The sequence below is a fragment of the Mauremys reevesii genome, linkage group 3, assembly GCF_016161935.1.
Source record: "Mauremys reevesii isolate NIE-2019 linkage group 3, ASM1616193v1, whole genome shotgun sequence".
In the NCBI taxonomy this organism is placed as follows: Eukaryota; Metazoa; Chordata; order Testudines; family Geoemydidae; genus Mauremys; species Mauremys reevesii.
In genome coordinates this window covers 14086512-14102811 of record NC_052625.1, presented here as the reverse complement: position 1 = coordinate 14102811, position 16300 = coordinate 14086512, and the positions used below count along the sequence as shown (strand labels likewise).

General features: G+C 38.8%; 1 protein-coding gene across 4 annotated transcripts in view; it reads left to right on the top strand.

Moving 5' to 3' along the window:
• The window catches only part of KIF16B (kinesin family member 16B), a 202057-nt gene extending 186543 nt beyond the window's left edge, over nucleotides 1-15514 (top strand). For 3 of the 4 annotated variants that reach the window (XM_039530468.1, XM_039530470.1, XM_039530471.1), the window contains one exon: nucleotides 14657-15514. In XM_039530468.1, coding sequence (XP_039386402.1) covers nucleotides 14657-14815 — 159 coding nt within the window. In that variant the 3' untranslated portion in view covers nucleotides 14816-15514. Of the gene's footprint in view, nucleotides 1-13756; nucleotides 13876-14656 lie in introns of all 4 variants that reach the window. The other variant, XM_039530469.1, reaches the window with a different exon arrangement.
• Nucleotides 15515-16300: the final 786 nt, after the last annotated feature.

Sequence of the window (16300 nt, the reverse complement as noted above, 5' to 3'; positions counted from 1 at the left end):
TTTATAATTCAGAGGCTTTTGGCATTGATTTTTTAAAATATAGCACAGGACATCCACCTCTCTTATGTCTATATTGAATTACTGTGGTAAGTTTGCACAGAGAATTCTCTTTTCTTCTAGAGAACTGAGAGACTAATTGTATATTCAAAATTACCTATGGTAGATTTAAATTCTGGGCTTTAGCAATAAATGCTCTATTTGCAGTCCATTAATTGTTTCATCAGAGACCTGTTTAGGGTAAAACTCTAAATTAATTGTTCAGTTGCTTAACGACTGTAACTTCACTTTAGAGCCAACTTTGCTTGATTAAATCTGCCTTAACTGAAACAGCCAAAAATGTTGTTGATTCATTTTGTTAATAAAAGTTAGGGTGTATTTTTCCTTTCATGCAATTAGACTTCTGTAAATAAGGATATACTGTACTATCCTATTTTTGTTAATAAAACTACAAGGAATGTAGACTGTTTGGGGATTTATTTATTTTTTAAACTGGTAAAGAAACCAAATGGAAAAGCTGTTTCAATATATTTGTCTGTTTCCATTTTGGTTGCAAAATGTGTTTTCATTAGAATGCAGTTGCTTAGTTGGTTGGCTAGATGTATTCCCTTAAGGAGGGATTGGCTAAGGAAATGTCACTACACTCCAAGCATTACTCACCCCACCCATTTTCCCAGTATATCCCATTTGCAACATCCACTGTTTTTCTTCTCCTAAACACGAAGAACTACACTCCAGTTTAAGGAAATACAAGATTTAGGTCCGTAGATCTCAAAGCACTTTACAGAGATAGATTAACACCATTATCCTGCACTTTCTGTGTATTTGAATATACAATGCAGGCTATGCAAGTGCATTAAATGGGCCAGGTGTTGAACACCCCCACTCCAATCTGTTTGTTATCTGAGGTAACCTAGTTCACATTATTTGCAGGCAAATTGAGAAGGTGAGTACTGTATAAAAAATGTGGTAATCAAAGTAAATGTGGTAAATAAAAGTTGCCTTTTTCTGGTTGACTTTCATGCCAGTGAACCCAAGTACAAAGAGCTGTCAAAGCTGCTGATTAGATGTCAGTTCAAAGTGATTATTAAAAGACAATTGTTAGATTCTAGTGATGAGCTTGCAACAGCTTCCTTAATATCAGAGCTTTAGGAAGTGCTTTAAAGCCAGCTTCTCATTAGCGTGGTTCTTCTAATTTGATTGTAGGTCTATGATAGTATGAAAGTAACTACTGCCCTTAGAAGCAGATCTCCCAGGTAGTTTTTAAAGTGTTGAGAATAAATTTAGAAATAATTCAAAGAAAGATTGAAGCTTTTCTTTTCATTATACATGTGCATATGTACCTGCTCATTTTGCTATTGGAAAAGCAAACAGTATTGGAGATTTGCAGCACTTGATTGTACTGGAGAAGGTGTCAGTTGCATGGTCTCAGAGTCAGTCTGAACTTTGAAATGTCGCTTGTTTTGGAGAACCATTTTTTTTTTGTTTTTAATTCCCCAAAATGAGAGAGGTACTATAATGGAGGCTCTGACAGGAAAGAAACTGACATTAGCCCAGAAAGGAGAGCATAGTAGGTTGATTTTGTGAATATCAAATATGTTAACGCATTTCTAGGATGATTGTTTTCGCTATAGATAGCTAGATTGGGCCTCTTATAACCTATATTTGCATTAAGAAAATATTTTTAAAAACAAAAATAATAAATGAAGCACTGGCTTGCGTTCAGGAAATAAAACCTATTTAGTTAGCCACTTTGATGCTGTATGATACACCAGGTTCATGACTCACGGTGCACCACCAGAGTTGCCCAGAAGCACCTGGTATATCCCCTTTGAAGTGGCAGTGTTCAGTGTTTTAGCAGCTGTCAGCAGTGAAGAGATTAAACATTCCAACATTTTTGGGTGGCTCTGTCATCTTTGTATCAGGCACCATCTTCAAAAAGTGAATGATTTTTCCTAATGATTACATTTAATAGATACAAATAAGAAGAAACTAAGATTTTTTTCATGCACCAAAAACTTGCATACTCTACCTTAATCTACATGCAGGTTACGAAATATAGTGTGAATAAACTCCATTGAGATTCAAACAGAACAGAGCATGTACAAAATATTGTATTCTAATATTAGTAGGAGGAAGAGTTGATCAGTTCATGAATGGAAACCTGGGATTATTTTCTAGAAGAGTTCAGTTCAAACCTCCAAGTTAGCCTAAAAAGTGGTCTACTAGACTTGAATGGATTGGTAACTGGAAATAACCTATTGGATTGATTCACTTCAATCCAGTGACCAACAGTAATTTACTGTCGGGTACTTGCAGGATTGGATTTTTAAACGTGATTTGCAAACCTGGATGTCTAACGTTACTTTTGACTGTTATAAATACCCCCAAAACAGCTTTTGGGTTCCTAAATATGACTTCAGTTGTTTAACTTCAGGCACCCCCTCAAGTCATAGATTTAAGGCCAGAAAGGACCACCAGATCACCTAGTCTGACCTCCAGTATATCACTACCATTGAACACCATCCAGCCATCTTCGCACTACACCCAACAATCAAAATTAGACCAAAGAATTACAACATTCAGGAGAGTGAAATGTTGTGTGCCACAGGCAGAAAAAATAGGCAGGACCAAGGTGCACTGGATTTTTTGTGATAAAAATATACACTTTCCTGTGCAATACATTGTCTTTTCAAAGGAAAAAAATAGGATCAATCATTCAGAATTTTCAGCCATTTCACAAATTTTTCTTAAAGTATCGTAAAAAGGAGGGAGCCATTAATGTTGATTAGAAAATTTACAAGTTAACCCATTAAAGACTTAGTTTAATTTCACATTAGTGTTTGTAATAGTTACATTTTGTTTTGCTGTCAGTTCAAGACATATTCCTCGACATCCTCTTGCAAAGCAAGTTGAATAGTTGCCATACCGGTATAGCTTCCCAATAATGACCCGCCACAGTCTGGAGCTGAGTGCATCAATAAAGTGAGCTCTCGATCAAGGACACAAGGTGCAACTCAGTGCTGTCCTTTTTTGAGGCAAGTTTATCAGTCATCCTCCAGTTTTTGATTTCACCAGAGGAAGTTGAAGGTGATGCATGTCAAGTACTTTGGTAGCTATTTGCCAAGGCCACTCCAGCAGATGACATGCTGTCACTGCTGGCCAAGGGATGCGTAGTAAATTCAATTCCTTTGTTGCAGCCTGTGAAAAGGTTTTGACAGGATTTGTTTTGACTTGTGCTCTGGAGAAAAGATTGATTTCCTTCACTAGCTCGGTCTGTTTTGATCTTTTTAATATGGCCTTTTACTTCCAAAAGCAGATTCACACAGATATAGCAACTGTAAATCACAGTTGTTCTGTGGCAGGCTATGGGTATGTTTTTTATGGGAACTAAGTAAAGCCAATGAATGTAACCTTTTAACATGCAGACATTGTAAGAAATATTAAGTCTCACAGATTGTAAATGAATTTCATTTGTTAAAGTATAATATCAAGCAGAATATTATTGCAGTTCATGAACTAGACTGACTTTAGAAGTTAATTCAACTGATGCTGGATAATAATAATTCAACATAATGTGCTCATGCTGTTAGACTTGAACAGAAAAATTATCTAAATAGCTATAATGAAAAGTTTGGTTTTGCAAAGATAGAATCGCAGTTTCACCTTGAATTTTAACCAGCCTCTGAGAGAATGCTTTTTATGGTAAGAAAAATTTAATATTAATGTATTGTATTCAAGTTGTTTGTTATCACTCTGTCTAAAATTGAGTTTTATTGGGACTTAGTTTCCTGAGTGCCTAGGTCAATTCTGAAAATCAGACTTAAGTTCCTAAGTCACGTAGGCACTTTGAATATGTTATCCCAGATCTTTGTGCTGTGTGTATGTTATTAAGACATCTGTAGCAACTCTGGGCCAGATCCTTCATTAGTATAAATTACCATAGCTTCACTGAAGCTGTACTGACTTACACCTGCTGAGAATGGCCTCCTCCATAATTCAGGTTGTGCTCAGATTCGTAGTTCTAATGGGAGTTAAATCCTTTTTGTTACTTAAGCAGGAAGCTGTGGACGTGCACCAGAGTCACAACACTTGCTCTTGGGCAGAGTTAATTGTTTGGAGAATAACAAATATTTTCAGTAACATGAGTTACATTATTCATTTTTTTTTAAATTTAGACTTGCGGTCTAATATTTCCTTCAGGTCCCACTAACAGACGGGTTGCTTCTAACATGTTGAAGTTCAGGCCTATGTACCTGCACACAACTCAGACATAGGCTACTTTAAAAAAAAGTTATTAGCATTATTCATCATAACTGTTGTATTCATGGTTTCCTAGCAAACACAACCAGCTTACAGCAGAATCAGTGATGCTCTGATGTCTGTTCTGACACACACACACACACACACACACACACACACACACACACACACACACACACACACACACACACACACACACACACACACACACACACACACCCTACCTCCCCAGCAAGTTTCTCTCTCTGGTTCTTCTTCCTGGGGAGTCCTTATAACTGCAATCTTGGATTTTCTTCATTTGTACATTGTAGACATCTGAAACTTGCCTGTCAGCAAGAGAACTTAATTTTGGTGAGGCCAGAGGTAAGATTGCATGTGTGAGATTCTGAAGAATTGGTTATGTGCATTATGCATGGCTGTCTGGTGGAACTGTGAAGGTGAGACGTCTAAGTGGGTGTTAGGGATTGTAATCTGTGGGTGGTAAACTGTGAAAATTGAGGTTGATCTGGATATTAAATGGTGATTGTCTTGATTTATTTTTTACAATTGCATTGGTAGAAAATATGTGTAAGCAGCCTTAATTCTGTTAACCTTATAAATAGGTATATCTCCATATATTATATTATCTCATAGAACTGGAAGGGACCCTGAAAGGTCATTGAGTCCAGCCCCCTGCCTTCACTAGCAGGACCAAGTACTGATGTCAAGGTTCCTCCCCCACTCTGAACTTTAGGGTACAGATGTGGGGACCTGCATGGACACTTCTAAGCTTAATTACTAGCTTAGATCTGGTAACACGGCCACCATCCAGAAATTTCAGTGTCTGGATCACTTTCTGTCCCCCCAAAACCTTTCCCTCCCTGGGCAGCCTTGAGAGGCTTTTTCACCAAGTTCCTGGTGAACACTGATCCAACCCCTTGGATCTTAACACAAGGAGAATTTAACCATTCCCTTCCCCCACCAATTCCTGGTGAGTCCAGATCCAGTCCCCTTGGATCTTAACACAAGGAAAACATCAATCAGGTTCTTAAAAAGAAAGCTTTTAATTAAAGAAAGAAAGGTAAAAATTATCTCTGTAAAATCAGGATGGAAAATACTTTACAGGGTAATCAGATTCATATAGCCCAGAGGAACCCCCTCTAGTCTTAGGTTTAAAGTTACAGCAAACAGAGGTAAAATCCTCTCAGCAAAAAAGGAACATTTACAAGTTGAGAAAACAAAAATAAGACTAACACGCCTTGCCTGGCTATTACTTACAAGTTTGAAACATGAGAGACTGATTCAGAAAGATTTGGAGAGCCTGGATTGATGTCTGGTCCCTCTTAGTCCCAAGAGCGAACAACCCCCAAAACAAAGAGCACAAACAAAAGACTTCCCTCCACCAAGATTTGAAAGTATCTTGTCCCCTTATTGGTCCTCTGGTCAGGTGTCAGCCAGGTTTACTGAGCTTCTTAACCCTTTACAGGTAAAAGAGACATTAACCCTTAACTATCTGTTTATGACAACTGATTTTTGCCCTAGATCGCCTCCTCAAGGAATTGAACTCACAACCCTGGGTTTATCAAGCCAATGCTCAAACCACTGAGCTATTGCTCCCCCCTTTCCTCAACCTTCAAAAGGTTGAAAACCCCACTTCCAGGAAACAGTATTGCTCGGGTGGGTGGGGCAGGTGATACAATTCAGCATTAGGCTGAATCATGAATTGAGTAAGAAGGGTTTGGCTAAAGGAACCCATTTCATATTTTTTGGCTGTAGAGCGTGAGGCCATTTCACCAAGCACTGGACCCAGTTAATGCCTGGAACTTCGGGCAGGTCCCCCTCCCTTTAATATTGTAACTAATGCAGTTGTGGCGTGCTGCTTTAAATCCATTTGTGTGTCATTCTTCTTTCTCCTGCATGTCCTGATCAACCTCTTATCTTTGTGCCTACATAAATTATCTAATTGCAGGGGAAGGGCTCTGGTTTAATGTTGATGGATGTGTGTAGAATTATAATAGATACAGAGGTATTTACAGTTTCTTTTATTAAAATGAGATTTACATAACTTTGTCCACTAATGACAGTGCTGTTTAGTTCTATAGTTTTGTTATAAGCAAAATCCAGAACTTGATTCTTTTCCTACAAAAGATACAGGACCAGATGATACTGTAACATTTCTAGAAATGTATCATTTGTGCTTAGCTTTTCAAAGAAATAACATTTTTTAAACACTAAGGTTATGTCTATACTTACCGTCCGGGTCGGCAGCTAACGTTCGACTTCTCGGAGTTCGATATATCGCGTCTAATCTAGACGCGATATATCGAACTCCGAACACGCTCCCGTCGACTCCGGAACTCCACCACCGCGAACGGCAGTGGCGGAGTCGACGGGGGAGCCGCGGACTTCAATCCCGCAGCGTCTGGACGGGTGAGTACTTCGAACTAAGGTAGTTCGAGTTCAGCTACACTATTCGCGTAGCTGAACTTGCGTACCTTAGTTCGACCCCCCCCTTAGTGTAGACCAGGCCTAAATATTTTCTCAGGCACTAGGATTTTTTCCCCTTCATATAAAATTGAAACTGCCCACAGCGACCTCAGTGTATATACAGTAGTGTGGGGCTCTAAAGGTGACTAATTACTATATAAAGTGCATGAAATAGAACTCAAGATATTGAATAACGCAAGCTAGTATGCTCATATATTTTACTCTAGAGTTGATTTTAGGATATCTTGCAATATGTTCCAAGAGAACTTGGAAAAGAACTACTGCCAATGTATTTTTAGCAAGAATGGGTGAAGCAGTCTTGTAAGAAGAACCTTGCATGCAAGTCTGACTGTTTAACTCTTAGAGACAAGGTGAGTGAGATACAATCTTGTATTGAACCAGCCTCTTCGGTGAGAGAGAGGAGCTTTCGAGCTTACCCAGAACTCTCTTCTTTAGGTCTGGGAAGCATACCCAAGCCAGGTCTGCATACAAATTTCAATCTGCGCAGCTGCAGAGATGCAGCGGTGCCTCTAGCGTATCTGGTGAAGACACTCAGCAGATGGGCGAGAGCTCTCCTGTTGGTTTAAAAACTCCACCTCTGTTTGAGGCGGTAGCTATGTTGGTGGGAGAAGCTCTCCTGCAGACATAGCACTGTCTGCACAGGGGGTTAAGCTCAGTATAACTGCGTCGCTCAGAGGTGGGGATTTTTCACACCCCAAGGGATGTATTTATACTGAAGTGTGTATGTAGTGTAGACCATGCCCCAAAGTGTCAAAGCTAAATACAAAGTGGAACAGATTGTTTAGCGTCAGCAGTTAACACATATTTCAAGGAGCCGTGCAATGTAAAGTGGGCCGTTAACACCTCTCCAGTCATAGGAAGGAAAGGGAGTGGGTGAGGAAGCAGCTGGAAGGGTGGTTCGTGGGTTATAGGCTGTTTTAATAAGCAGTTTATTTAATAATAAATACAATGTGTCTATTCGGTCCATGATTTGTAGTGTCCAGCAAAGTTATGAATTTAAGCTCCCAGGCTTGTCTTTTGAAAGTGTTGTGCAGGTTTTATGTGACGATGAGGTCAGATAAAGAGTGATCGCTTTAAGTGTTCGCCCACAGGTGATGTGGTGTTTTTGTCTTCTAACATTTTCCTGTGTGAGTTCATCTGAGAGCATAGTGATTGCCTGGTTTCACCCACATGGTTGCTATCAAGGCAGTCAGTGCATTGGATGAGGTACACCGCAGGTTGTGATAGGCATGGATCTTGAAAGGTGTATTATGGGGGCTATTGATCATTGTAGCACTGGAGATATGTCTGCAGGTTTTGCATCTGTTGTTCAGACAGAATCTGGTACCGCTATGAGTTGATGTGTCTTGGTCTGTGGGGAGTTTGTTTCTGATTATGAGTTTAGAGAGGTTGGGGGATTGTTTGAAGGTCAGAAGAGGGGATTCAAGAAAGATGTCTTTCTTTCTTTCCTCATTGAGTATGGATCCCAGTGTCGGTGGTAAATGGCAACTAGGGATATGCAGTCAGAGGGGGTTTTATTTCTGTATTAAAGTAGGCTCCCTCGGGATATTCGGGTGGCCTGTTCCATGATACAGTCTACTTCTCCAGTGGAGTGTCCTTGTAAGGTGAAGGTGGTTTTGAGCATATTAAGGTGTATATCCCAGACTTTTATCCTCAGAGCATATTCTGTGGTATCTGAGTGCCTGACTGTAGATAAGATTTTTTTGGTGTGTTTGGGGTGGTTACTGGATCTATGAAGGTTTCTTGTGTGTTTCTTGTATATAGTTGTCTGTAAGATTCCATTGTTGAAGCTGATTGTAGTGTCCAGGAAGTTGATGCTGTTGTGGGAGTATTCCAGAGAGAGTTTAAAGAATAGGTGGTGTGGTTGAAGTTGTGGTAAATATCTATGAGGGAGTTTGTCATCTGTCCAGAGGATGAAACATATCACTGATTTTATCGTGCATTTGTCTATAAATTCTTCTTCAAGATTGCCCATGAAAAGGTTGACATATTGAGGAGCCATCCGCATAGCTGTTCCCATAGCTTGGACTAAGTGTTTGTTATTGAATGTAAAATTATTATGGGTGAGGATGAGTTTGGAGATGTTTGGGATGGATATCTGAGGGTTGTCTATTGTCAGGTAAATATTTGAGGGAAGCAGCTATGGCATGATTGTGAAGGATGTTGGTGTCTACGGAGGTGACATGCTTGGTGGCAAGGATGGTGTTCTGAGAGAAGTTGTTAATGTTGTGGAGTTTGTGGAGGAAGTCAGCTGTGTCCTGGAGGAAGCTGGTCCTTTGTGTGGTGAGTGGTTTGAGGATTTTCTGTGAGTCCCGATATGCCGTCAGTAAAAGTGCCATGGCCAGATATGATGGGTCTGCCTGGGTTCCCTTGTTTGTGTATCTTGGAAAGCATGGAGAACATCCCTATGCTGTGTTTGTGGATTTAATGCTGAGCAGTTGGGAATAAGAATGCTATTTGTAGACAGCACATGGCCTCATCCTACTCCACACCCTGCCCTCTTGAGCTCTGACACCTTCCTGCTGCCTCTAGGCTGTGTGCCAGTTCTTACTCTGATCCCTAGACTGACCTGCATAATAGACATGCTTGTCCCATGGTGCTCACTAGCCTCAGGACTGGATCAAGAAACAATTGTTAGGGTGATATCAGGGAGCCTCAGTGGGAAGGAGTCCTGTGTCAAAGCAGTCAGGATTACTGGCAGCCAGAAAACACGGCAACTTGAGACTTGCTGCATACAATAGTTCTAACCCATCCTAAGTTCCTGCTGCTAGTAACCCTCAATGCTCTCCCATTCCCACCCTCTACTGGTTTCCAAATAGCCAGTTCCAATGTATTATCTACCTAAGAACTAGATAATGTCCCAATAGTTCAGAATTAGTTCAGTTTGCAACCCCTCAGTTCCGTTCTTCCTTACAAGTACCATCTTCATTCTTTCCCCTCTCCATGATATGTAAGCTATGCCTGCTGCCTATTCTTGGGTCATCACACATCCATTTACGGAGTCTCATTCCCTGTAGCTCTTGCCTGTTTGCAAGGAAGAGATGCCAAGAGAACAATCAGAAATGACTAAATGTTGCAAAGCCCAGTTCTAGAGAGAAGACATGAACCTCTTAGACCTCACCATTCCTTTTGTAGGATCACCTCAGATCGTGCACTTTGCAAATCCTGTCTCTCCATGAGACACGGCCTCCAGTCTGTGTGTGTCAGCATGCCATCTCCAGAAGGCTGCTGCTTAACAGATTCTGAGAGTTTGTAATAATACCTGACATTTTATATAGTGCTTCACATCTGAAAACCCTGCAGAAAAACATCAGTTACTCCTCATGACACCTCTGGGAGGGAGAGAGAAGAACTAATATGTTTAACCTTTTAAAAATTAAATGGTAGAGAAAACACCTGGACGGTGTTTCTCCTTTTCCCCCATTAGATGGATCTAATGATTAGAGGAAGATCAAGCTGGCTAACATTCTGACTTGTGCAGTGACACTGGATGCCTGAATAATCAGAGTCTTTTAGAGTCTCTGCCATTTAAGCAGATCTTTCTTTCTTTTTGTCACTGCTTGGAAGCCCTCAGAGCTAACCAGACTCCGGTTTACCTGCTCATTTTGCACTCGATTCTAATACCCTTGTTTAGGAGTATCTTAGGCTGAGGTACTCCCATTGAAACGACATGTTCTAATTGCAGAGTAATGTGTTATTCAGAGTGAGTGAACTTGAAATCTGCCCCTTTTTATAATATTTCCATCTTTTCTATAGAAAAGAGCCATGTGTTTTTCTTCTATGAATAGTTTAAACCAAGATTTGGCTTAAAACTTGCAACACACTCCTCTTGTTAACAGGTCATGTAGTAGTTATATGGCTGGGTCTGAGCAAGACTAGCATTTTAATCAAGGGAATGATAGGAGTTGGGTTAACAAGCTAGGCATTCCTTTTCCTGAGTCTGCCACTGATTCTTTGTGAGATCTTGGGCAAATGTATTAATAGCTGTACCTCAATTTCAACTATAAAGTGCAGATTATTCCTTACCTCACCAGGCTCTGTAAGGCTTAGCTCATTAAGGTTTGTAAAACTGTGAGCTCCTTTAAATACAAGTGCAAAATATTTCATTATTGTGGGGGTTGTGAAGCCCAGTATGACAAGAAACCTGCTGTAAAAATAGTTAGTAAGTTTGGGAAGGACCCTAGAGTCCAAATCCCTGATGCTGGAAGTTTCTTTCACTTTCTATAAGAATTGCAGCTGATGAGTTTCAAAACAATGCAAAGATTAATACGATAAAAATAAATCTAATTCTTACTAACTCTGCTATTGGTCTCAAAAGCTGTCACTCTTTTTAACATATGAGAACAATCTAATTGAGTTGTGTTCCCTGTTAATATGCCACAACCAAATGGAAGATAAGAATCCCTTTACATTCCAGAAAACTTTTCAATTTTAATACTGTTAAATTAAGTTATGGATTCATGTTAAAATATGTAAAATTATGAGGTCCCCGCATAGTGAAGTAGTGCAAAAATCATTACAATGACATTGCACATCAGATGAACACTGGCTTAGAGTTATAGAATGAACCCTATTAAAATAATAGTTTTTTAAAACTCGAAATGGTTATAATTTCACCATTCACCAAATGAAAATGGAGGGAAAGCAGCTTGGCCCATTCAACAAAAGAAGCAGCTTTGAGGCTTACAAAGCTTTCTAAGTTTTTCTCCCACAGGGATACTTGTCATGCAGGGTTAAAGCTTTGAGGTTTAAGTTTGTGTAGTTCACATAATATAGATCTCAAGTTAGTCAGTCTAAAGGACATGAAAATGTAGGACAAACCAAAAGGGCACAACCATCACCTTTCAAATCTTGGGGACACATGCTTTGAACCAGAGAATAAAACAGATTGGATTCCTGCTTTAAACATTTTCTTACATAAAATTCCTTTACAAAGTAATCTTCCATATTTCTTAGTGTATTCTTGGACCAAATGACTGATAGATAGATAGATAGATATGTTAAAGTGTTTAAGTGTAAGGGCTGTCCATCTAATGATGCCAAGATTCCATGCCATCATTGGAAAACATATAGATATTTATAGTGGGTGTTTTGTAAGCCAACATATTAACAATGTAAACACTAGTAGCAGCATGAGCTTGGAAGTACAGGTTGAACACTGATTGCTAGACTAAATAATCCAGAACAAGTGAATATTGTAATTTTTGCTATTCCGAAAGCATTTACCAGAATGAAAAATAAAATAAGTCATAAGAACATGTCTCTTGGAATATTCGTAATAGTGAGTTTGATAGTTAACTTTCAAAGTTAACACTGCAAGGCTAGAAATAGATGTTGATATACTGTAGTACATTCCACATTTGGGGGATAGCAAGGCATTGAGTTAAGCACTGTTAGTGTAGTGACTGGATAGGAAGTCATGGCAACAATGCACTCAGCCTTAGTTTCACATGTGGTCTAGGACATGTTTCACGGTACTATGGAATCTTTAACTTCCAACCAGCACATCTGGATCAGCCATATGGGGTGAAGGGCACAACAGCCCCAGACTGCACTGCAACATCAGATCCAGAGGCTATTAAACAAAGTAGCACATACTGACATGTAGTATATGGTGTTACTAGAGAGCAATATACAGCATTGAAATCTTACTTCAAAATGAAATTTCAGCAAAAAAAATATGGGGGGTGAGAGGTGAGTAACATTTTCACAATTTGTTTTCCACTTTCCAGCCAGCTGTCGTGTTCCAACGATGATTTCTGTGCAGATCTGGAAAAATCATGTGAAACAGTAGTTGCTGCTATTACCATTTTCATTTCACATACATATATTCACCTAGCACAGGGCTTCTTTGTACTACCATTAGAAATGCCCAGGCTATAGCAAGAACCGTGGCTTTACAGGAAAGGCATGGCAGTAAATCACCTGGCCACACAGACCAAGGTGAATATGATTTCCTTTCTGATGACTGTGACTAAAAAATTGGTAGCTTCTGTGAACCTTCAGATCCAGTAAACTGGAATTACTGCAGTAACTTTCCACTACTAAAACTCAAGCAGAGTGTTATATTTTTACATTTGATTTACTTCCCTATTCATCCTTCAGGCTTTATCGGGTTGGGATTTTTTTTTTAAGGGACCCTACTTCGTGAACTAATTATGACAAATGTTGACACAACATCTGTTGCCTGCTTTAAATTATCTCCTAGTCTGTTGGAATTCATCTTGAAGGCATTTTCATAATGAAATTTTTTTTTTGTGAACATTAATACAACCTGTGGGAGATCTGAATAAAAAAGAAAATCCACCAGTCCTGCCAAGAGAATAGCTTATGTGCCAGCTGCATTTTTGTTATCCTGCATTCCGTGATATTAATATAGTTTGTTTCCAAGACTCTTAACAGCAAATGGATAAATAGCTTGTTTTATTATGGAGAAGTTCTTCTTGAAAAGAAAGCAGGTAATGTGAACTTTAATTAGGGTGATTGCTTCCCAGAATGGATGGATTAGGGCTGTATGCTGCATTCAGGTAACTGAACATCACATTAATCATAGGATATTGTACTAAATAGATTTCTTCCCCCTGAATACATGATTAGTGTGTAATATCTAAAGATATGACAAGTCAGTTATCTTTTTAATCCAGTCTGTAGCAGAGCAAAAGACTTTATCCTTTTACTTTAGATAAGATTTCCCTCGCAGCTGTTTGCACGGAATCTGTGAGGTGATATTTTTGGTTACTCTTTAGTACAGGTCTGTGTGTCTCCCTCAGCATATGTTTTATCTACCACATTTCATTTAAACATTTCAAGCGCTGTTTGTTAAAGCGCACTAAATGTTCATGTTCCCCCAAAACCTTACTTAAAGAAAACCCCATCGGTTTTACAAAAGTGATCTGTATGTTGTTACTGTGACAATTTCACAAGATATAAATGGATACAATTTGTGGAACGGTTGGTAAATATGACTGTTTGGAACTGGAACACTTCTTGCATTTTGTATTTCTTTTAGACAGTTTTAGGGTGGATTTCACTAGAAGGACCCAGTTCAGAGATAAATACTGCGTCACATCTTTACATGGAGGAGGCTATTGTCCGGTTGGCCGAGGAAGGGGGAACAGTGCTTTACAGGTGGGGAGAGTCAGGGGCTCCTATGAATGGTCCGGCAGGGAGCCAACTGCCCTTTCTTATAGCCCACCTTAACCCTCCTACAAGGAGGGGTGGATAAGGTCCCAGCAATGGGTTGGCTGGGAGACCTAGATGGAAAAGGGGGGTGGGGTGGCAGAAGCCCCCGGGATAGTTATTGAATGAACATGAAACTACCTGTGCTGTACACTTTTATCTGCCAGATAGTCCCAGACATTTAATTATAGAGCTGCGGCCTTATTAAAACCATATCAACTGTCTCCTGTCCTTTTCAGTATAGCCGGACATGTATAATTTATACAAATGACCTTGATCAAAACAATTCCTTTTCAATGTAATGATCATAGTACTTAGGTGCTGAAAAGATTTCTTAAGTTCTTTTGCATCCATATTTAGTGAAATTCCTGCAGAGTTGGAAATTCCTACAGACCTGCTGCAATATTTGCTAGCTTTGGGTGTTCTTTTCCAGGCATGTTGGTAAGCCGTGATTAGCAGAGAGTATTACTCTGGAGGTAGAGCAAAATAGTAACAATCCTGGCAGGAGAAGAATTTAGTAAACATTTCTTTGTATTACCTGACAACAACGTAAACATTTCAGAGACACATTTTATAGGTTGGTATTTAAGTATGGATAGTTATTAAAATGAACGTTTCCAAGTTCACAGAGATTTAACTTTTTTTATTTTGCCTTGTATTTAACTCTTCAAAATGACTGTAACCAAAGTGATCATGAAAGCACTCTGACATAGTGGATTTCTTTTCCCAGAAATACCTCAGGAACTTTTTCTGCATGATGCTCAAGTCTCCATCATCTCCGTTACACATCGATAAAGTTGGCCCAACCCTGTCAAAACACACCATCTGTGAGTTCTCACCATTCTTCAAGAAAGGAGTGTTTGACTACAGCAGCCATGGGACCAGCTAACTCTTGTGCCCGGGACTCTTTGCCAGTGGAGAAGAATCCAAAGCTGTGCCTTCCATTCTGTGGTGTCAGAAAAATGCAAATAAAGAATCAATCTCCATGCCTGAAAATTTCCATCAGAAATTTTGCCAGTTAAAAACAGATATGCAACAATGCTGACCTTCATCCTTTAGCGGTTGTCGTATTTAGTGCCTGCATTTTCTTGGCATGGAATATACAAACATTTGTTAGCGCTAGTTGCTCTGGTAATGATGTACAAAAATTCTAATTCTCATGCTGTGTTGGGATCCACTCATTAGTGAAAGTGCTTCCTTTACATTTGCTCAAACAATTCATTATAGTACTGCAAGATTATCTCCTGTTTACTGTGGTTATGTAGTCATAAGGGGAGTTTTTCTAATGTTCAGTTTCCACCAAGCTGTTTCTTAAGATTATTTCCTGTTTTCCATTTCCCCTTAACATATTGTGGCATTTGAGATGATACTCACGCTCCATTGGTATTTATTTATCCCAAGAAGCACAGTTTAACTATTTGATTGTACAGTTTTCCTTATAAGAATCAAAGGACCTGTGACTTGAACGTTTACAAAATATGTACTGCAGAGGATTTTAATTCAAACTCTGTAAAAGTCTTCCATGCTTGATTATACAGACGCAGAATGAATCACTTGCCATTAATTAAAAGAAAGGAAACAATAGTTATTCAAGAATGAGGTCAGCATCTTTTCTCATTTTCTAATGACCTGGAATGTAACTGTATACTGTGCACTTTACAGAGTCTCAGCAATGCGTAGAACTAAGGTAAAATGCTATATTTATTTTGGAGTAGATGGTTTCTTCACAATAGAGTAATACTTATCTGAATTTTAGTTGCACAAATTAGAATTGAGGTTTTACTAATACTTTAAAATTACTCAGGACTTGTTTAGAATTGCACATGTATATACAGTATAGTATCCATTTTGTATTACTATAGAACAAAAAAAACAATATTAACTGGAATGAAGACATGTACAGGTTATATATAATAGATTGTGTAAAAAGTAGAGCTGTCAAGTGATTAAAAAAGTATCACGATTAATCACACTGTTAAACAATAATAGAATACCATTTATTGAAATATTTTTGGATGTTTTCTACATTTTCAAATATATTGATTTCAATTACAACACAGAATACAAAGTGTATCGTGTTCACTTTATTTTTTATTACAAATATTTGCACTGTACAAAACAAAAGAAATAGTATTTTTCAGTTCACCTCATACAAGTACTGCAGTGCAATATCTTCATCATTAAAGTTGAACTTACAAATGTAGAATTATGTGCAAAAAATAACTGCATTCAAAAATAAAATAATGTAAAACTTTAGCATCTACAAGTCCACTCAGTCCTACTTCAGCCAATCGCTCAGATAAACAAGTTTGGTTACAATTTGCAGGAGATAATGCTACCTGCTTCTTGTTCACAATGTCCCTTGGAAGTGAGA